We start from the raw sequence: 23,275 nt of genomic DNA on the forward strand, positions 1-23,275 counted from the left end.
GAATGACATGTGGCCGTCGTGATTAGTCACTGCTTTAATCATGTTCAATTTGTGACAATGAAAATACATCCTGCCTATCAGATATTCCCACGATGATTCATAACAGTAGTAAATTATAGTCATGAAGTAGCAACGAAAATAATTGTATGGTTGGGGGGTTGCCTCCACGTGAGGAGCTGTATTAAAGGGTCGCGGCGTGAGGAAGGTTGAGAACCACTGCTGTAGATGGATCTTAAAAGAACAGCAGGGGCATTCTTGTTGGGTTTCTGTCTTGCAGATTTTTAAAATTTTTATTATTTTAATAATCGTTTTATTGGGGGCTCTTATAACATTCCATATATCCATTGGATCAAGCCCATTTGTACATATCCTGCCAGCATCATTTTTCAAACATTTGCTTTCTGTTTGAGATGTTGGTATCAGCTGCTCCTCTTTGTTTTCCAGATTTTACGTGGATCTTAGCCTGTCTCCTGTATCCAGGATGGGGTGGAAGGACCTGTGCCAATTTGGCCAGAAGCTGGTGCGCCGACGCCCCCTGGAGGCAAGCAAGACGCAGAGCGGCCTGGCCAGTTGCTTGACCACCATGGATCTGGTGGCTCTGGGTGTAGGCAGCACCCTGGGAGCCGGCGTCTATGTCCTGACTGGGCAAGTGGCCAGGGACTTGGCTGGACCATCGATCGTCATCTGCTTCCTGGTGGCTGCCCTGTCCACTATGTTGTCCGGGCTCTGCTACGCGGAGTTTGGGGCCCGGGTCCCCTGCTCTGGATCTGCGTATCTCTACAGCTATGTGACAGTGGGCGAACTGTGGGCTTTCACCACCGGCTGGAACCTCATCCTCTCCTACATCATCGGTGAGATGCCGTGGCAGGGGTGTAGGTGGGAGGGGGAACAAGGGACTCAGAGCAGCTGGTGATCTGTTCCCCGAGGACGATCACAGACCAGAAAATGCTACGCTGCCCACTTCTGCTCTGCATCACGCGGGGCCACCTTGTCTAGTACATACATGTGCGGCAGACTCTCCAAACTCACCGCCACTGAGTCAATGAGGACCTATAGGACAGGGGAGGACTACCCCTTGCGTGTTTCTGAGACTGTAACTCTTGAGGGGAGTAGAAAGCCTCATTTTTGGCGCAGGGAGCAGAGGGTGGTTTCAAACCACCAACGCATAACCTCCTTCAGACCCCACCAGGGCTCCTTTAAGTGTGCGTGCGACAGCACGACGAAAAGTCTGAAACCGGTTGAGAACCACCAACGTCTGACGCTTGTGGAGACAGGAAGGGAGTGCATGCTCTTGAAGTCAATTGAGTTTTCAGGGTGAAGAGAATGGGGGAGCATGAGAGAGAGCGGAGTGGTTGTTCCCCTTCATTCCTGAAAGCACTTTGTTATCTGCTTTGGAGGGTGACAGTGGAAGGGAGAAGCACCCCACACCCCCTGAACTTCATCCTACTCAGTTCCTTGGATGAGGAGCCCACTGGCAACATGGTGGTTAAGTCCTTGGAAGGGTGAAGGTTGGAGACCACCATCCGGTGGGAAGAGGTGATGGTCGGCTTCAGTAAAGATCTGGAAACACTGCAGGGCATTTCGGGGAAAAGACGAGGCCTTCCATTCCCGTAAAGAGTGACAGTCTGGGAAACCCACAGGGGCAGCTCTGCCCTGTTCTGTAGGGTGGCTGTGAGCTGGGATTGACTTGATGCTCATGTGTTTGGGGTGGTTTGAGAGCGGGATTCCTCTGCCCCCTCTCCCCGCAGGGTCTCAATGAGTTGGAGTTAACTTGATGGTGGTGGGCTTGGTTTGGGGGTCCATGAGAGGTGCAGGCAGTTAAGTGCTTGTCACCTATGAGCTGAAAGGTTGACGGTTCTTCTTTATTATTATTATTTTTAACGTCTTGTTAGTCCTTCATTCATATGTCATACAATTCCGTAATTCCACCCTATAAGAAGAGTTGTACAGGGATCACTATGTTCAATTCTAGAACCTTCTCTGTCTTTTTAAACCATTTTATGGGGGCTCGTACAACTCTTATCACAATCCATCCACCCACCCATCCATCCATCCATCCATCCATCCATCCATCCATCCATCCATCCATTGTGTCAAGCATGTTTGTACATTTGTTGCTATCATCATTCTCAAAACATTTCCTTTCTACTTCAGCCCTTGGTAATCAGCTCCTCATTTCCCCCCTCCCTCTGCCCTCCTCCCTCCCTAATGAACCCTTGACAGTTTATAAATTATTGTTATTTTGTCATATCTTATGCTGTTCGATGTCTTCCTTCACCCACTTTTCTGTTGTCCATCCTCCAGGGAGGAGGTTATATGTAGCTCCTGTAATCGGTTCTCCTTTTCCACTCCACCCTCCCTGTATCACCACTCTCAGCACTGGTCCTGAAGGGGTCATCCGTCCTGGATTCCCTGTGTTTCCAGTTCCTATCTGTACCAGTGTGCATCCTCTGGTCTAGCCAGATTTGTAAGGTAGCAATTCTAGAACCTTTTCTTCTTCATTGTTATTCATATTATTGCCGTTTTTCCTAATCATGGCAAAAATATATGCAACAAAGCCTTCTCCAATTCCATAAATTCTCCCTGTATAATTCAGTGCCATTGGTCATAGGCTTCATGTTGAAGTTCACGGTCCTTTGAACTACCCAGGGGTGCCTCTGTTCTCTAAGACACGCCTGCAGATCTGCTTCCAAAAGGTCACAGCTATGAAACCCTGGTGGGGCAGTTCTCCTCTGCAAGCACATGGGCACCGTGGGTGGAGGCAACCCCATGACAGCCATGCCCTTCTCCTGTCTTCTTGTCTTCCCGAAGCCTCACAGTCTCACCTAACACAGAACATTACCACCACTCTTGGTCAGAGAAAGATGGGGACGTGACTAGGCCCGGGTTTCCCAACCTGGAGGGGGCAGGCTGGGGCTAGGACTCACTTTCCCACATGCTCACACCCATGCTTGAAGGCCCTCCACCCGCCAACCCAGAGGTTCCACTATCTCCGCTCATTAGAAGCTTCCAGACCAAGTGGGTCAGGGTGTAGAGTGAGGCATGTGACCTAGCTCAAGAGTCCCTGGGTTCTGCAAACAGGAAACATGCTCAACTACTAGCCCAAAGGTTGGCGGTTCAAACCCACCCAGAGATACCTATCAAGGCAGGTCTGACCACATGCTTCTGAAAGGTCACAGCCTTTCCTACCCTCCTATGCCCCCCGGCTCGTCAGGATTCAGAAGCGACTCAATGGCAACTGACCAATGACAATGACCCAATTAAAAATGTCAACCCTGACCCCCTCCCCCCCCACCACCCCAGATCTCAGCCGGCTTCCCTTCTCTTTGTAACATACTTCAAAGGAGCCCTGGTGACACAGTGGGTGGGTGATGCAGTGGGCTGTCAACCGCAGGGACAGCAGTTCAAAACCAGCAGCTGCTGTGTGGGAGGGAGGTAAGGGTTTCTACTCTTGTCACGAGTCCCCCCCAGGGGCTGTTCTACTTTGCCCTTTCGGGTCACTGTGAGCTCGACCGGCAGAATTTGGTGTTTTGAGTTCACTTACTAGGGGAGGCCCTGGGTTCTACTCAAGGTTACGTGCTCAACTAGTAAACAAATAAACAAGAGATTGGTGCTTCAAACCAGAGGTGCCTCAAGAGAAAGAAGTGACCCACTTCCCCCCAAATGAGTCATTGGACCCCATGAAACACAGTCCTACCCTGTGACTCCTATGGGGGCTGCCAGGAGTTGGGGTCAACATGGGACAACTGGTTTGGTGTTGTGCTTTGTTTACTATATAGTTTACCAATGTGTTGACCCTTGGCTTCCTCAGCCCACCATGCACATAGACCAGGGGTTCTCAACCTTCCTCATGCCGCGACCCTTTCATACAGTTCCTCATGTGGTGGTGACCCCCCAACCATAAAATTATTTTCATTGCTACTTCATCGCTGTCATTTTGCTACTGTGATGAACCGCCATGTAAATATTTGATAGGCAGGATGCATTTTCATTGTTACAAATGGAACATCATGAAAACAGTGATTCATCACAAAAACAGTATGTCATTCTATATGATGAAATATTTCTTTCTAATGACAAATCAATGAGATTTTGTCTTGAAGCATGGTGTAGATGGGTAACAGTCTTAATATAACAACAGTAAACTACATTGCTACATTTTGCGACAGTATGGATAAAAAGCCAACCTCAGTGTGAAGGTTGAGATAGCTTCTTTCTCAGCAGATCAGCATATCTGCACGTGGGCAGACCCGCCTGGAGACGGATAGAGGATCAGTCTCTCTGTTCCTAAGACCATCGGAAATATGTGTTTTCTGATGGTCTTAGGTGCCCCTCTGAAAGGGTCATTCGACCCCAGAGGGGTTGCGACCCACAGGTTGAGAACCGCTGACATAGACCCTTTGAGATGAGCTATTTTGTAGGTTTCTTTCCATCTTATAGCACCTGTCACCCAGTGGTGGTGTAGCTACTCAAACACACTCCCATCCAGTGGATTTCCACTCATAGGGAGCCTGCGCAGAGTTTTCAAGATTGAACAGTTTTATGCGACCAGGGAAGCCTCTTGTTTCTCTCAGGGAGTGGCTGGTGGGTTTGAACTGTGGACCTGTGGTTAGCAGTCCAGTGCCTCCCCCACAGCACGACTAGAGCTCCTTGTTGCTGATGTTGGCTGCTGTTGAATCTATTTTTGACTCATAGCAACCCGGAAGGACAGAGTCAAACGACCCTCATGGAACTTCCTGCACTGACATCTTGACGGCTCTTCAAATCCACTGGGTGGATGTGAACTCCCCACCTTTAGGTTCCTGGTGGTGTTGTGGGCTCTCAGGGCGATTCTGACTCACAGTGCCCCGTGTGACCAAGTAGAACTGCCCCCACAGGGTTTCCTAGGCTCTCTGCTTCATGGGAACAAGATGGGTAAATTTCTTTCTTTTTAAAGAAATCATTTTATTGGGGGCTCTTACAGCTCTTATCACAATCCATGCATCCATTGTGTCAAGCACATTTGTACATATGTTGCCATCTCCTTTTTTCAAAATCATTTTATTTCGGGCTCATGTAGCTCTTGTCACAATCCATACATAGAAACATCTGTATATGTTGCCATCATCATTTAAAAAACATTTTCTTTCTACTTGGGCCTTTGGCATCAGCTCATTCCCCCCTTCCCTGCTTTCCCTCCCTCATGAATCCTTGATAATTTATATATTTTTTCATGCCTTACACTGACCGCTGTGTCCCTTCACCCACTTTTCTGTTGGCTGTCCCCTGGGAGGGGGTTATATGTAGATCATTGATTGGTTCCTCCTTTCTCTCCCCACCTTACCCTTACTCTCCTGGTATGGCTACTCTCATTATTGGTCCTGAGGGGTTTATGTGTCCTGGATTCCCTGTGTTTCCAGCTCTTATCTGTACCCTTGTACATGCTCTTGTTTAGCCACATTTGAAAGGTAGAATGGGGGTGGGGGTGGTAAATTTTACTGAGTGGGTTTGAACAGCCAACTTTCCAGGGAGCAGCCGAGTGCTTCATGGCTGCACCAACAGGATTCTGTTGTCACACAGTCGGGGGACAGTGACTATCTCTCAGCGGATGTTCCTCTTGCAGGTGCCGCCAGCGTCGCCAGGGCCTGGAGTGCCACGTTTGACAACCTAGTGGGGAACCACATCTCCCAGGCCCTGCTGGACACTGTGCCTCTACGTGTACCCCACGTGCTGGCCACGTATCCGGACTTCTTCGCCCTGGGCCTGGTGCTACTGCTCACTGGTAAGGTGGAGACACAGCAGGTGGGAAAGGCTGTCTGGGGGCACCACGGAGCCTGTTTTCAACTCACGGGGACCCAAGGTGTGGCGGTGTCCAACCATTTCATTGGTTTGGACCTTCTTTTACTCTTATTAAAAAAAATCATTTTACTGGGGGCTCATACAACTCTTATCACCATCCATCCATCCATCCATCCATCCATCCATCCATCCATCCATCCATCCATCTATCCATTGTGTCAAGCACATTTGTACATTTGTTGCCCTCATCACTCTTCCCTTCTTTTGCCTTGCCTCCCCACTCCCCTGCACTCCCTTCCCCTCCCCTCATTCCATTTTCTTTCATTCCCTCCCCTCCCCACCCCTCCCCTCAAATCCCCTATACTCCCTCCACTCCTCTTCCTTCCACTTGGTTCCCCTCCCTTTCACTTCCCTCCCCTCCTCATCTCTCCCCTTGCCTCTCCTCCTCCCCTCTCCTCCTCCCCTCCCCTTCGCTTCACTCCCCTCTATTCATCCCTTCCCTCCCGCCCTCCCTCCTTCCTTACCTCTCTCTCACCCTCCCTTCTTCTTCTTCTTCTTCTTCTTCTTCTTCTTCTTCTTCTTCTTCTTCTTCTTCTTCTTCTTCTTCTTCTTCTTCTTCTTCTTCTTCTCTCTCTCTCTCTCTCTCTCTCTCTCTCTCTCTCTCTCTCTCTCTCTCTCTCTCTCTCTCTCTCTCTCTCTCTCGACTGCAGTGAAAGTTTACATAGGAAATTGGGCTTTCACTCACCAATTCACCTTTTCTTCAGTGACATTACCTGCCATCTCCACCATATAACAGCCCTCATCCCTCTTCCTCGCGGTGCTTCCTGCTTCTATTTGTCCTGTGCTGAGCTTTATCTCCGGGAAAGGGCTGCTCTCTTGATCGGCTGCGGTGGATTATTTTAAGGAGTGGGTAGTTCTGGGTGCTATTTCTCACCTTACACATCTGTCTATTGTTCAGTTAACAATGAGCCATTGGAGTGAGTTTAGTTACAGGTCTGAAAGAGATCCTGAGGGCAGAGTCTCAGAATTCCGTGGTCTCCAACAGACCTATGAGACCAATGTCTGTTTTGTTTTCTTTTTAATGATTTTGAGCTTTGTTTCGCATTTGTTTCCCACTCTGTGCAGGACCTCCTCATCTGATCATTTTCAGAGTGGTTAGTGGTCATAAAGGGCACCATCTAGTTCTTCTGGTCTCAGGGTCCTGGAGAGTGGGGTTCCCATGGCACTTTGGGCTCATTGTTTCCTTGAGTCTTTACCTTCCCCCCTTCAATTTTCTTGGCACCTGCTGGGGAGAGGTGAAGAGTTTCACCTTATATGGCTTCTCAGAAGCTTTTAAGACCTTAGACTCGCTTTGGCCTTTGTGCATTCTTATTGTTGTCAGGTGCCATTGAGTTGTTTCTAGCAACCCAACACAACAGAATGAAACATGGCCAGGTCTTGCTCTGTCCTCGCAACTATGAAGTGGGAACCTATTGCTGTCATGTCCCACCATCTCCTTGAAGAGTCTTCCTCTTCTGACACTGCAACCGTGGTGTGAGAGCCTATCTTTGCATGGTAGGGTGTTTAGCAACATCAATGGCCTCCACCCACTAGTGCCAATGGTCGCACTCACAAGTGGTGCCAACCAAAGATGCCGTCATGGATGGAGAGACAAAAGATGCTCTATCTATACAATGGAATGCTACTCAGCCTTACAGAGACATGAGGTCCGTGCGCATGGATGAACCTGGCAAACATGATGCTGAGGGACGAACACTCTATGTTCTCACCTGTATGAAATGAGCCCTGGTGGCACTGTGGTTAACAGAGTTGGCTGCTAACCCAGAGGTTGGTGGTTTGAAACCCTCGGCTGCTCCAAGGGAGAAAGATGGGACAGGCTACTTTCATAAAGTCTTAGTGTTTGGGAGACCCATTGGCGGGGTTCTACTTGGTCCCATAGGGTTGCTCTCTGGCAATGGGTTTGGGGTTCTGAATTATAGTGACCAAAACTTACTAGTAGTGGTTACTAGGGGTGGAAAAGAAGGAGACACGGGAGGTTTTGCTTAGGGGAAAAGATCGTTGGGCTTAATATAATGGCAGTGGCGTGCTTGGGGAAAGGCTGATGAGAATGGCGGCCCAATTTGAGGAATGCACTCAATTTCACTGCATTGTAGGGGACAGAGGGGAACTGCTAGCCACAGTGTCTGAGGATGCAAACACTTTTTAAAAAATGTTTTATTGATATTTAATCCACACCGGACACAATTCAATAGCACAATTTTGACAAGAAGAGTTTGTACAATCATTACCACAATCAATTCGAGTATCTCCCTCATGGTCACTTTTAAATTGAGTCGTGTCATCACCATCAGTTCCAGAGGGTGCTCCTCCCCCATACATTGTCTGCTTCCCCAGTTCCATCACCCACCCTCCTCCCTTATGAGCCCTCTCATCCATTCTTATCTCTATGCCTCTATTCCTTCTGTGCTTTGCAAACTGGAAAACCCAACAGAAACAGTAATAAACATAAGTGGTGAGGATAAAATAATAAAAATACAGAGATAAAAATATAAATTATCAAGGGTCCATGGGGGAGGGAGGAAAAAATTAGGAGCTGATACCAAGGGCTCAAGTCGAAAGAAAATGTTTGGGAAAAGAAGATGACAACATATGTACAGATAGGTTTGACACAAGGGATATATGTATGGATTGTGATAAGAACTCTAAGAGCCCCCAATAAAATAAAATAAAATAAATAGTGGACAAGAAAGAAAAGATCACAGTGTGTATTTAAGAGTCCAGGGAAGAATTTTTGTCCTGGAACAAGCAAGTAACACCAACATCTAGGAGAATCTCATGGGGCTCAGTGGCTTAATCAGCCTCGCTGCTCTGCAGATGGGTTTTGGGCTCCCGCTGTCCCCCACAGCCTTCTACAAACTGGGTGTTCTGCAAATCTTCATGGAAGCAGAAAATCCCTCTTATTTTTTTTCCTGGTACTACATAGAAATTTATTTGACCCCTCCCCCCTTTCTCGCTCTCTTTAATAGTTTTATTAGCACTCATCCAGATCATACAATTCAATAATGTAATCATATTAAGAAGAGCTGTACAATACAATTATCACCACATTTGGTTCTAGAACATTTTCTTCTTCCTTGTCATTGCTGTTCATATCATTACATAGTTTTCTACTGGTGGCAGAAATACCCACAAGAAAACACTCTCCGACTCGACAACTTCTACATGTATAATTCAGTACCATTGATTATATTCTTCATGTTGTACAACCAATTGATCTGCTTTCCCACATTATTCCACCACCAGTAACATCAACTCAATGCACCCTCAGCAAAAACTCTTTCTCCTTCACTCGTGGTAACCACTGTTCAAGTTTGGTTTGTTATTTATTTACTTAAGTAGTTTCTTTCTTAAAAGATCATTTATTGGGGGCTCTTACAGCAATTAGAACAATCCATACATCGATTGTATGAAACATATTTGTACATTTGCTGCCATCGTTCTTTTCCAGAATGAGTTGTCTATACATCATCACAATCAGTTCTAGTGCTCCCTCCCAGCTCCCGCACTCTTGGTTGCTCCCCAAATCCCCTCCCCCTCCCCACCTGCCACTCGCCCCAAATACTTCATTTTTGTGGTGGGTTCTTAACAGCCAATTTTCAGCCAACATGTACCTTCTCTTTTTCTCTTTTAAAAAAATCATTTTATTGGGGGCTCATACAACTCTTATCACAATTCATACATCCATCCATTGTGTCAAGTACATTTGTACATTCGTTGCCCTCGTCATTCTCAAAACATCCGCTCTCCGCTTACAGGCACCTTCTTTAACCACTGCACCACCAAGGCTCTTTGGGTATGTGGAGATGGTCAACCTGGTTTGTGTCTTATTGTGTGTATTTTCCATTATCACTGTTATAAGAGACAATGTATCCATACTCTGTCACTTTCCTCGTCACTGTTATAAATGACAATGTATCCATACTCTGTCACAATCCTTTGACAGGGACGAAATTCCCTCTGGTTAAGGAGCCCTGGTGGCATAGTGGTTATATGTTGGGTGTTGGGCTTCGATCCACAAGGTCAGCAGTTTGAAACCACCAGTTGGTCCCTGGGAGAAAGATGAGGCTTTCTGCTCCTGTCAAGAATTGCAGTCTTGGCCTAAGCTCCCGGTGGATTCCCTCTGTCCATGGACCAGGGATGTGAATGGCCTTGCTTTGGTGCAGGTGCAGAATGCTTTGGAAAGTGGATTGTTACAGATGCAGTTAGGTTACAATCTCACACCCTGCCATTTGATCTCCCTTAGGATCCATTTTAATTTGGTCCACCTTTTAATATTTTCTGCTTTCTTTTCGATTGGGGTTTTAAAAATTCTATTTTACTTTGTTATTCTTTTAAAATGTTTTTCTGTATATGAAATCCAGGATAGGTGAATCCCAGTAACTGGATAAATGATTCCCGGCGGGGGAGGTGGGGGAGGGGAGGTTGGGGGAAAATAGAGAGCTAATCATGAGCACAAGAAAGAAGAGATTGTTCAAAATCTGATTGTGGTGAGGACTGCACACCTCTTCTTGATGTGATTGAACTCTTGAGTTGTATGAGATGCGAATTACATGCCAGTAAAAGTGTTGAAAAGAAAAAACCCCAATATATTAAAAAAAGAAAAAATATTCCTCGATTCCTGGTTATGACAATGAAATGGCATAGAGATAACTATATTAATATATGACTATATTACAATGATTTGACCTACTTAATAAGCCATCTGCCTTTTATTAACTTAAATTTTTAATTTTTGAGATGTTTGAAACATTAAAAAAAAGTTACGATCTCAGAAACCCACAGGGGCGGTTCCACCCTGTCCCACAGGATCCCTTTGTGCATCAGCATCAACTCAACTGGCAGTGAGAGAGTGGGTGTAAGGACCACTGCAGTAGAGTAAGGACCACTGCAGTAGACTGGTGAGTTTCTTTCTCTGTATTGAGACCAACGTTATTCCTTTCATGCGTTTTCTCCACAGGATTGCTGGCTCTGGGAGCAAGGGAGTCAGCTCTGGTGACCAAATTGTTCACAGGCATAAACCTTTTGGTCCTCAGTTTTGTCATCCTCTCGGGTTTCATTAAGGGAGATGTGCACAACTGGAAGCTCGGAGAATTGGACTACAACCAGAGCATGACTGGGATCAACAACACTTCTAGGTGAGAAGGTGCACAAGTGGCCACCATAGTAGTTAGTACCTGCAGACCTGGTAGTATGGCTAGAAGTAGGGCATTTGAAGGTGGTATGATGGTCCAATGGTTAAGAACTCAATTGCTACCCAGAAAGTTGACTTTTAATCCCACCCAGCAGCTCTTCCAGCAGAAAAATCTGGTGATCTGCTTGGGTAAAGATTCTTGTTGTTAAAATGCCTTTGAGTTAGCTCCAACTCCTACAACCCTATGTACCACAGAATGAAACATTGCCCAGCTCTGCACCATTATTGAGCCCATTATTGCCTGCCTCCCTCCGTGTCAATCCATAAGGAGTCCTGGTGGGCTTGTGGGTTATGCATTGAGCTGTTAACTGCCAGGTCAGCAGTTCAAACCCACCAGCCACTCCGTGGAAGAAAGACGATACTCTCTACTCTGGTCAAGATTTGAAATCTCGAAACCCCAGAGGGACAGTCTGCTCTGTCCTATCAGGTCTCTAATGAGGTTGACTCCATGACAGTGAGTTTTGGTTTGGCCAGAAGACTGAAAAAAATCTGTGCCAAAAAAAAAATTATAGCTATAATTGTCCTTGGAAGTAAGTGTGACGAAACGTTCAACATGTTGTAAGGAAGGACCAGTCCCTGGGGGGAGGGCGTCATGTCCAAAAGCCTATAGCTGGGGGAGGGAGGGTAAAGGGGGGGGCCTATGTCAAAGAGTTCAAGAAGGAAGAGAATGGTTTGAAGCAGATCGTGGTGGCAATTGTACAAACACTGCTTGATGTGATTGAACTTTGGAACTATATGATAATATCTGTAGTAGCGCCAATGAATTGGTTTTGGAAGGGGGGGATTATACCCCAAAAAGACCTATGTGAAAATTGATGTGAAGGAGTGGGGATGTAGTGGAGACCCCAAACCCACCTGCAGGTGAATTGGACAGTCCCTCTCAGAAGAGCCACACAGAAGGGATGATAAATCGAGGGTGCAGAATAGCACCGAGGAAGCACGTAACTATCCTCCAGTTCCTTCACCTTTCCTCCCCTTACTGCTATGGTTTTTATTTGTTTTGCCTCAATAATCATGTTAGACGTATGCATGTACATTTGTATAATTAAGATAGTTTGATACACAAAAGCCAAGATAGATAACTCTTCAGAAACAGTAACAGGAGTAATGGTTCCCTGAGGGAACAGGAAGCGAGAGCGGGGAGAGTGGGGGAAGGGGGCGCAGCTCATAGCACTGATGACTGGGTAACCCCACTCAAGGGGAGTGAACAGCAGAATTGTATGTGAATGGATATAGTGGATGGTGTAAGATGCAGCAAAAAAAGGGGGGGGGGTTCCTGGTTTGGTGGCGGGAGAGGAGGAGGAAAGGAGGGGAGATAATAGGGAGCTGATGCCAAGGAGTTAACGAAAGAAATGTTTAGAAAATGACTGTGGTAGCAATAGTACTACCTAGTACAGTACTAATAGTACAGTATTAATTAGTACTAATAGTGCTACATAGTACAGTACTAATAGTACTAATAGAACAGTACTGCTTGATGTGATTCAACTATGGAATGTTATGATATCTGTAAAAGCTCCCACTAGAAGGATTTAAAAAATTAATTTTTAAAAAAGAAAGACCCATGCGTCAGTTCTATTGTCACATGATGTCGCTGTGAGTTGAAAATCATCCCAATGGCACCTCACAGCAACAGGGAGGCTGAGGGATTCAGATGGTGGTGAAGGTGGCAGGGACGAGAGCACAGGATGATTACCTAAGAAGTCCGGCAGAGATGGCTGCACGCCCTTCACCCATCGTCCTCATTCCTTCTCTCCCCATAGTTTGGGTCCTCTGGGCTCTGGCGGATTCATGCCTTTTGGCTTTGAGGGGATCCTCCGAGGAGCGCCAACGTGTTTCTTCGCATTTGTTGGCTTTGATTGCATTGCCACTACAGGTAACGAGGGTCCCTCGGTCCCAGCAGGACATTGGGCACAGTTTGATCTACCAGTGTTGGGGTGCATAGAATGGATAGGAGGCTCACCGGATTTGGAGGATGTAAGAGGGAAGATCTGAGCCTAGGTAGCACAATGGCTAAAGGGCTTGGCCGCTAACCGAAAGATTGGGAGTTCAAACCCATCCAGTGGCTCCACGAAAGAAAAATCTGAAGACCTGACCCCAGGAAGATCGCAGCCTTAGGGAGCGCTAATCTGTTACTCGGGATCATGATGAGTCAGAATGGCACTGGGCAAGGATTGAAAACATCTCGGTGTGCTTTTCTGTCCCAGCACTTTGACACCTATCTTACAGGGGAGGAAGCCCGGAACCCTCGTTGGTCCATCCCTGTGGGCATTGTGGTCTCAATCTTCATCTGCTTTCTGATGTATTTTGGAGTCTCTGCCTCACTCACCCTCATGATGCCCTACTACCAGATCCACAGCAAAAGCCCCTTGCCGGTGGCTTTTTCCCATGTTGGATGGACCTCTGCAAGATACGTAGTGGCTGTGGGCTCCCTCTGTGCCCTTTCATCCAGGTCAGTCTCAAACGTTTTTCCTTGTCTGTCTTCAGCATTTTGGTCTCCCAGTCATTGGAATCGTGGCCGAAGAGGACAAGGCACCTTTTTCCACATCGTTTCCACTAGAAGAGATGGCTTCCTTCATGTAGGCTAGGGAGAAGTTCCAGCTATCTCATGCTTTAATTTTCCTTTATTTTTATTAAAATTATTAATATTGTTTTTAATTTTTAATATAAAAATTAAAACAATTCCTTTAATAAAAAAAGCATACACATGAACATCTCCACATTTCCAACTCCATAATATGGACAACATATTTCATGGTCACTACCCTTACTGTCCTCGTCCAAACCCATTCGCTGTCAATAAACATCAAGCAAATCTATCAGTACCATTTTTCTGACAGCATGGGCTCACTTCTTTGGAAATTCTCACAACACTTAGGGCTTTGTTCATAATGCTACCGAACACTTACTAGACTGCAGAATGGTTCCAAGAGCTTAAAAAAACTTATTACTTTTATTGGGGGCTCTTAACATCTCTTATCCTTATCTATACGTTCGTCCAGTGTGTCAAGCACATTTGCACATAGGCTGCCACCCTCATTTTCAAAGCATTCTCTTCCCACTTGAGCCCCTGATAACACACAGCTTTCACATGCACCGGGAGGCCAAAAATATTTGCGTGACTTGCTTGGTGACGATATTCACTTGACGGCTGTGGTTCTGGAACTGAATGTGCCACGTCTCGGAGGTAAACCTGTAACTAGGCACGGGATTGCTGGGTCACATGATGGTTCTGTGTTCAATTACTGAGGGACCAACACACTGCTTCCACGATGGCGCCACTATTTTACATTCCCACAAGCCATGGGTGAGAGTCCTGGTTTCTCTACATCAGGGGTACTCACGCTTTTTCACTGTGCGAGCTACTTATGAAATGATCAAGTCAAAATGATCTATCATGTACAAGAATGCCAAACGTATATGCATTGTTATTTATTTATTACATTTATCCATAAATGCATTGAGAATTCTTTATATGTACAATGCATGTTTGTGTACCTTGCATAACCACATAAGCCCATATTGCATAACACAACACAAATTCACGAGGTACATTTTTTGTCATGACCTGAGTTTACGCTGATGACTTGCACAGAATGGAATGAGCCGCGGAGGCATAGTCCGGGCAGTAGCTGCTGACCGCCAGCCTCAAGCACACTTCCAAATGCTCATCAGTCATGGTGGAATGGTACTGGGACTTAATGATCTTTATGTGGGAAAAAGCTGGCTCACATAAATAAGTGGAGCTGAATCATGCAGTCAAGGAGGTAGCACATTTTCACATGTTTTGGTACTTTCTCTCTACGAGTAATTTCCAGAACTGTTCATGCGCTCTGGACGTCAGCTGAAGGTCGGCTTGTAGTGTCAACATCTCCCATTGTGTATGAAAGTGCTACGTTATTGTCTTCTTGTTCCAGCTCCCCCACTAATTTTAATACCTTTCTTACGTTTAAGAGAAAAAAACCAACGTCTAAAAATTGGCGATAACTTAGCTTGTCGGTTTTGCTACATGTAGCGCAGTTGTTTGCACACATGTTTGACACCTAAGATTGCATCTGATTGGCTGCACTGTAGATCAACTACGTGACGGGATTGATGCTAGGTTACGTCTATTTTTTTTTTAATGCCATGCGATCTACTCACGCTACATTTGCGGTCGACTAATAGATTGCGATCACGTATTGAGCTCCCCTGCTCTACATCTCTACTTCTCCATCACTCATTGATTTCCGTCCTCTCATGCACTTGCATGTCCCCACGCTCTTTCCCCTGTTCTTCTCTAGCCTCCTGGGTGCTATGTTCCCCTTACCTCGCGTGATCTACTCAATGGCGGAAGACGGACTCCTTTTCCGAGGTCTCGCCCGGATCCATGCTCGTACACACACTCCTGTATTGGCCACGCTGGTCTCCGGAATCATTGCAGGTGACGAAATAAGAGTCCTGTCTTTTGCGCGTGTGTGTAAGAAAGAGCTTTGAACTGATGAGCTTGTGGTTAGCAACCCAAGATGTAACCACTACACCATAGGTCAAACAAGAAAGAGCTTTCTATCAAAGAGTAATTGTCTATTAAGAAAACATCCTAGCTCAGTCCAGATCAAGTCCATAAGGTTGATATTAGCCCATATGTCCAATATTAGTCCATAAATTCCTCTTTAGACTCATGCAGCACATGTGCTGATGCCGAATACAGGAAGAACACAGGCCAGTGGGTGGAAGGTCTTGTGGATCCAGTGGCAATGGAGACATCTCTACGCTGGCGTGGGTCTCCATGTGTCTCCTCTGGCTCTCTGAGTGTCTCAACAGCAGGAAAGGGAAGGCAGAGAGAGCAGGTCTGGCTTCCCGTGAGATATTTATCTCCCTCAGTGCCTCCAAATGAAATCATCAAGCTGGGACCTGGGACTCCCTTTTTTAAAATCAGTGTATTTGACTTGCTGTCTTGAGGAGTCTCTCACCCCATCTCCTTGATTTACCCTGTAATTCCAGCACTCATGGCGTTCCTCTTTGAGCTCGGGGATCTTGTGGACCTCACGTCAATTGGGACCTTGCTTTCTTACTCCATGGTGGCCTTTTCTGTTCTTGTCCTCAGGTGAGATTTCACTATACTTTTAGACGGAGGGAGTGGGTGACTTAGACCAATGGGGATTCCTGGGGTACTAATCTTCCTCCTCTTCTCCAGCCTTAAAACGGGCTCCTAAATGTGTACTATTAAGTTTGTTGGGAAATAAGGCGGTTTAAGCCAGCGGTTCTCAACCTGTGGGTCCTGACCCCTTGGAGGGTTGAACAACCCTTTCACAGGGGTCACCCGATTCATCATAGTAGCAAAATGACTGATGAAGTAGCAATGCAAATAATGTTATGGGTGGAGGGTCGCCACCACATGAGGAACTGTCATAAAGGGTCGCAACATGAGGAAGGTTAAGAACCACTGATTTAAGCTGTCTGAAGTTGAATGAGTTATTGTTGTGAGGTGGCATCAGATTGATTTCCACTCAGAGCAACCCCCTGTAACTGCCCCAGGAGGTTTTCCTGGTTGTATTATTTATAGGAATGGACCCCCAGATCTTTCCCCCACTGGGTGGGTTCCAGTTGGGTAAGGACCCGTATTCATCTTGCCCAATGCCTCTAATGCAGGTACCAGCCAGATCCAAACTTAAACAAGGATGAGGAAAGCAAGGTGCAAACATTTGAGATGAAGTCTGTTCAGAAGCCTTTGGAATCTGAACCCCAAATGGAAAAGAGTCAGTGTTTCTCCATCAGCACCATCTTCACTCTGAAATCTCGCCGGGCCATTTATGTGTATGCCTCTCTGCTTGGTGAGCAATGGGATTTCTCTCTGGGGTGTTGACCTGGGAAGGATGGCTTGGGACTCTGCGGTCTTTGGAGCTAAGGAGGCGTCTTGAAGGGATGATGCCCCTTCCTAATACCGGATGGTTTTGTGGTGGGATGTGGCCCAAGGTCTTCCTCTAGTTAGCTTTTTAGAATTGAATTTGACCTCTTCCAACTTGATCATTGCAGTCACATTGTTGATGGTCCTGTGCCTGATACTGGCTCAGCACCTCTCACATCTGTTCTCCGGGGACCCAGTTTATGTGACAGTGATTGTGCTGCTGCTGGTATTCATTACCGGGATCACCTTCATCATTTGGAGGCAGCCTCAGGACTCCACCAAGATCCACTTCAAGGTAACTGGTCTTCCTTGATGCTCACAAATGACCAGCCTACAGTGAATGCACTCTGCAGTAGAACAAGTCCATAAACATTTGAAATAAGTAAAATGCATCTTTCTCTCACTGGTGCGAATACACATAGCAGACCTGAGTACCAATTCAACCGGATATGCATGTACAGTTCAGTGCTATTGATTACATTCTTGGAGATGTTCTACTTTCCCCACCTTTCTTTTGTTTCTCCCCCATTAACATAAACTTAAGCCCTTCAAGTTTCCCATCTAATTTTTCAAGTTGTAGTTGTCCGTTTGTTCCCATATAAACAGATCTTTTTAAAAAAATCATTTTATTGGGGGCTTGTACAACTCTTATCACAATCCACCCATTCATCCATCAATTGTGTGTCAAGCACATTTGTACATTTGTTGCTCTCATCATTCTCAAAACATTTGCTTTCTACTTGAGCCCTTGGTATCAGCTCCTCATTTCCCCCCTCCCTCCCCACTCCACTTTCTCTCATGAGCCCTTGATAATTTATAAATTATTATTATTTTGTCATATCTTACATTGCCCGACATCTCCCTTCACCCACTTTTCTGTTGTCCATCCCCCAGGGAGAAGGTTATATGTAGATCCTTGTAATCGGTTCCCCTTTTCTACCCCACAACAGATCTTAAAAAAAGCACAATGCCCAGGACAAGATAGTCTTTCATAGTTACGCTGAATCCTTGTTTGGTTTTAAGACTTCAGGGAATACTTTTGGTTTAAGGTGTGAAGATGATCTCAGGGCAATAGATTCAGGGGTTTATATAACTTCCATGGCTCAAGAAAGTTTGAATTCCAAGAGAAGTGGAAAGTCTATTCTGCCTTTCACTCCATTTGACCAAGATTCTTCTTTCGAAGCTTTCTTCTTTTTCTATGGGATCTTTGATCAAAATGCTCAGTAATGGTAGGTGAGCACCATCTAGTTCTTCTCATCTCATGGCCAAGGAAGCAATTAAGTCCTCAAAGTTTTTCAGTGGGCCAGGAAAAGCAGAGGTGCAAGCCAGTACATTATTTCCTGGCTAACCCCCTCCCCCATACATACACTTCTTAACTAGTTTCATTTCCCAATACCTAGCCATTTTGGGACAAAGAATGGTATACTCAGTATGAAGAGACAGTGGACATAAATATAAGATTCAACCTTAGGATGCTGTGGGTAATGTTGGCTAACGCAGCTCCAGTGAATTGCTGTAGGTCAATGCTAGTCTGCAGTCAGTGGGATACATATACTCATAGAAAATAGAACGATGGAAATGGATGACCAGTGCTCAGCTTGAGGTGGGTTGGAGTCTTCCTTTCAATCAAGTGGGGCGAGGGGATCTTTCTTTCAGTCTTCTGTGATGTACTGGGGAGTTAACTGACTTTTTCCACAGGTCCCAGCTTTGCCTTTCTTACCACTGCTGAGCATCTTTGTAAATATTTACTTGATGATGCAGTTGACTTCCGGCACCTGGACAAAGTTCGGAGTCTGGATGACGGTTGGTAAGTGGCTTCTTGGGTACAAGTGGGCCTTCAGGAGACTGAGCCCAACATCCTTCCTATCATCTTTCCCTAAATCTGTCTCAGACATCATAAGTGGGAGACCCTTTGGGTGTTAGTACCTGGAGAGGATGACTACTTTCTGAGTCTGTGCCTCATTTCTCTACTAGGATTTGCTATCTATTTTGGATATGGAATTCGACACAGCCTGGAAAAGAGAGACAAACAGCCCCCAGCCTCAAGCTCCCAAACTGTTGCCGAAAACATCCCTTGTACTGAATTGGACTAAGGACACAAACTGGGTGCTGTGGGGAATGCCCCCATCACATTGAAGGTTTCTTCTGGTGGAAGGAGTAAAGTCTGGATCTACATGGAATGGTCGGAGGGGTGTGTGTGTGTGTGCGTTTAGAGGCCTGTATTTATTGCTAGTGGAGAAAATATTTAAAGTTGTGTAGCTTTCAAGTAAAAAAAAATTTTTTTTTTAACGTATAGTTGACCCTTGAACAATCTCGAGGTTAGGAGCAGTGACCCTCACCCCATGTGGTCAAAAGGCCATATTATTTTTGGCTTCTTGGGAACTTTTGGCTCCTCCAAACAAAAAAAACCAAAATCACCCCCAAAAAACGTAACAAGTAATTGCCTATTGTGGATTGGAAGCCTTGCCAAGAACATACACAGTTGATTAACACATTTTGTATGTTATATGTGTTATCCAGCACACTCACCAAAAAAAATAAAAGCTGCATTTTCAATCCAAGATTTAATAGGTAGCTTGCAAAAAGTGCAAGTGGTTTTGGCAACGTGGTTGTAGTGAAGGCTTCACAAATTTCCTTTCCATTTTTTTTAATGGTCCTCATGCTGCATTTATTTATCTTGGAATGGCGGATCTCAGTCTACGGTACATATCAAGTCATTCAACGTTTCTTATTATTAATGTTTTATCCGTTTTACTGGCACTTCCTCCACGTGTCACACAATTCAATAATTCAGCCGTATCAAGAAGAGTCGTGTAATGATCACCACCTTCAATTCTAGAGCATTTTTTTCTTCCTTGTACTCATTGGTATTCGTGTCATTGTTATTTTTTCTAATTGTGGCAGAAAAAGACACAACAGAACAAGACATGCAGTTTCACAAAGCCTACATGTAACTCAGTGCCGTTGGTTATATTCTTTGTGTTGTACCACCGCTGTGGATATCCTTTTCCAAATTATTCCACCACCATTATCATCAACTCAGTGCGCCCCCTAAGCCAATGCTCTTCCCCCTTCACCCATGGTAACCATTGGTCCACTTTGGTTTGTTTGTTTCTTTTTTGTAAAGCAGTTTTCTTGATACAGTATCCACGTAGTGTGCTTCCATGGTTAAATCACTTTTAAAAACAGTGGTTTTTGCACCATCACAATCCGTTCCAATGCTCCCTCCCACACACCCCATTCAACCCTTGCCCACTGTGGCATGTCTGTTCCCTCTCTTCTGAGGTCGCGTCCAGTAGCACCAGTGGCAGTCTGGGAGGGTCCCAGGGTGTTATTTAAGGTATATGGTATTGCAACAAATGTGATAGAAAAATACCCAAGAAATGCGAGAGGTCACGTTTTACTATGATGTGCGGCGGAGTGGAGAGATGAACTGCTAGTGCCTGGGGTTTGTTTTCTTTTTAGACAGACCCATTTTTTTATGTGAATCCACCTAGGTCAAGCCTGTGATGTGCAAGGTTAACATACCCCCGAGTACATGTTTCATAAGACGACAGCAGGATAAGTTTCCACCAGGAGAATTCAACAATGTAGTTTCTTTTTTTTTTTTTTTAATTTTAACAATTTATTGGGGCTCATACAATTCTTTTCACAGTTCATATATATACATACATCAATTGTATAAAGCACATCTGTACAGTCTTTGCCCTAATCATTTTTTTCTCTTTTCTTCTTTTACATTTTATTAGGGACTCATACAACTCTTACCACAATCCATACATATACATACATCAATTGTGTAAAGCACATCCATACATTCCCTGCCCCAATCATTCTCAAGGCATTTGCTCTCCACTTAAGCCCCTTGCATCAGGTCCTCTTTTTTTTCCCCCTCCTCCCTCCCCCTTCCCCCCTCCCTCATATGCCCTTGGTAATTTATACATCGTTGTTTTGTCATATCTTGCCCTATCCGGAGTCTCCCTTCCCCCCTTCTCTGCTGTCCCTCTCCCAGGGAAGATCAACAATGTAGTTTCAATAAACAGCAATGGAGGTGGATTATCTGACCTCCTCTGGCTTCCCTATTGCTTTGAGTCAAGAGTCAGAAATGCCCCCACGCTCCATCCTTTGTTGCCTATTCTAACATCAACTGTTCAATAATTCATTGTAATGATCACAGGAACTCACAAACAATACCCCAAATCAAGGGGGCTTCTTAGGGAGGTCAATGAGCTACCACAAGTCAGGATCTGCAAACATTAAATCGTCATTGGTCTCAGCCAGCAGCCAAGTCTCTCTCTGGCTCTCAGCCTCTCCAACAGTGTGATAGTCAGCTCTCCCGCTGGTCCCCAGTCTTTCAGCTACATGGTCCCTTGGCTTTTGCCTCCACGGGCCAGGAAGCTAACCTACCTGGAGCTCTGTCCCACAGTTCCATCGTCATGGGCCAGATGAGGAGAAGGTACCCCATCCTTTCATCACTGCTCTTCTGAGCGTCCGCACCATAGTCTCTGATGTTTCCGGTCTCCAAGACCTCTGCCACTTCAGACAGAGACCTTGGACATGTTCTTCCACGGTCCTCGGGGTTTCTCTCTTTGCTGCCGATTCAGAGATGACTCATCCTTATAGCCAGTGGGGTGGTCATGACAACTGACCAATCCCTGTTCCTAATGTGACACACACCCTCTTGGCGCAGTCATGTGGTGGGAGTTAGAGAGACTTGGGTCGAAGAGCCAGATTAAGAAATTTCACTCTCCTACAGTAGCTAATACCTAGACCAGGGGAAAAAAGAAAAGAAACACACGTAATGCCTTTTTGAGTCTATTTTGCTGTTGGTTGATGACGTCGACTCGTGGAGACACCAGCTGTGTCAGAATGGCACTGGTGTGCTGTAGGGTTTTTAAGGCTGAAGAAGAACCTTTTTGGCCCTACTTCCAGTTATTCCCCCTTGAGGTGACCTCTGTTCAAACTACAAACATTTGTCAGGCTTCAAATTGAGATTGACCTTGTGGTTGACTCCAAACGCATATTAAATTCTCCTCCTCAAAATGACTGAGAGTCAGCCATGTTACGTCATGTCGGCGTTTTCGTTCTTGTCCATTACACAGAGTGCTTTCAGCGAACACAGAGTGAAATCACACCGAACCAGACTAAACCAGTTACCTTCGAGTCGATTCCAGGTTATGGCAACCTCATGTATTTTAGAGTAGGTCCATGCTGCATCGGGCTCGGAATACCTGTGATGTTTGGAAGTGGTTCATCAACCCTAACTTTTGCGGTGGCTCTGGGTGGATTTGAATGGCTAACATTTTGGTTAGTTTGTGCCCCCCAGGGACTCCTGAATATGGTGATATCGGTCTTCTAATGAACACAGGGTGCTGGGGATGTAGCTAGAAATGGAGCTTCTAGGCCACATGGTGGGGAAATGGTGGTGTGGACATCTAATCTCTGACCACGAGGGGAAGAATCAAAATCACGCTCAGTTCTAGGCTCATCCCTATACAGTGACAGTCAGACTTAACTCCTCTCTCCATCCTTTTTGTTCCTCCTTATTCTGATAACCAGGCAATCCCTCCCACGACATTCAACTTCTCTGCTGGATCTGACAATTCATTGAAATGGCGACACAGAACTCATAAGCAATACTCATGATTATGGGCTTAACTGGGGAAATAAATTACAAATCAGGATTAGGAAGGATTCATATACAGTTCTTCAGTCAGATCAGCTTTTTGGACGTGCTTACTGGCAGGCGCTTTGGATCCTGAGCCTAGCCTCTACCCTATTTCATCAAGTGTTACAAAGCACTCTAGCTCTGCTGACCATTCTCCTTATTAGGGGTCCATACACCTTATTTGCATAGCCCCACCTCCACGAGGTTCCATACACCTTATTTGCAATCTGTCCGGCCTCTAAGGGTGAGCCAAGAGCATTTTATTCACGTAGTTCTTTAATCACGGCTAGTAATTTGTTGCACTGCACTGGGTATGCATCTATAACTAAAAAAATTCACTGCCATTAAGTCAATTGTGACTCAGTAATCTTATAGGATAGAATAGAACTGCCCCTGTGGGTTTCCAAGTCTGTAACTCTGTACAGGAGCAGAAAGCCTTGTCTTTCGTGCGGAATGACTGGTGGCTTTGAACTGCTGATCTTGTGGTTAGCAGCCTAACTTGTAACCATTACACCACTGGGGATCTGTGTGCACATATAAGAGGGCCCTCCTTTTGAAGTCCTTTCACACTCGATTTCAGTAGATAATCATTGAGGGTGGTTGGTAACATTTACACTCTACCTGTATTAGTTTTAGTTATTTCACATCCTTGCCAATACTTCCTATTACCTGTCTCCTTAATTTTACCCAT

At 45.5% G+C, this 23,275-nt stretch overlaps 1 protein-coding gene across 1 annotated transcript; it reads left to right on the forward strand.

Moving 5' to 3' along the window:
- Nucleotides 1-481: 481 nt before the first annotated feature.
- On the forward strand, nucleotides 482-19,009 carry LOC142432614 (cationic amino acid transporter 3-like). The gene is made up of 11 exons (XM_075537841.1): nucleotides 482-851; nucleotides 5,603-5,761; nucleotides 10,796-10,973; nucleotides 12,793-12,905; nucleotides 13,259-13,481; nucleotides 15,313-15,452; nucleotides 16,013-16,115; nucleotides 16,661-16,842; nucleotides 17,045-17,211; nucleotides 18,615-18,723; nucleotides 18,891-19,009. The coding sequence occupies exons 1-11, from the start codon at nucleotides 482-484 to the stop codon at nucleotides 19,007-19,009; spliced, it is 1,863 nt and encodes a 620-aa protein (XP_075393956.1).
- Nucleotides 19,010-23,275: the final 4,266 nt, after the last annotated feature.

This window comes from Tenrec ecaudatus, chromosome 18, assembly GCF_050624435.1.
Source record: "Tenrec ecaudatus isolate mTenEca1 chromosome 18, mTenEca1.hap1, whole genome shotgun sequence".
Taxonomy (NCBI): domain Eukaryota; kingdom Metazoa; phylum Chordata; class Mammalia; order Afrosoricida; family Tenrecidae; genus Tenrec; species Tenrec ecaudatus.

Bases quoted from the DNA above. Each gene is read 5' to 3' on its own strand.
- LOC142432614 (XM_075537841.1), top strand. From the start codon at position 482: ATGGGGTGGAAGGACCTGTGCCAATTTGGCCAGAAGCTGGTGCGCCGA. The intron at 10,974-12,792 runs GTGAGAAGGTGC...CTCTCCCCATAG, and splicing joins GGGATCAACAACACTTCTAG to TTTGGGTCCTCTGGGCTCTG. The intron at 16,843-17,044 runs GTGAGCAATGGG...TGATCATTGCAG, and splicing joins TGTGTATGCCTCTCTGCTTG to TCACATTGTTGATGGTCCTG.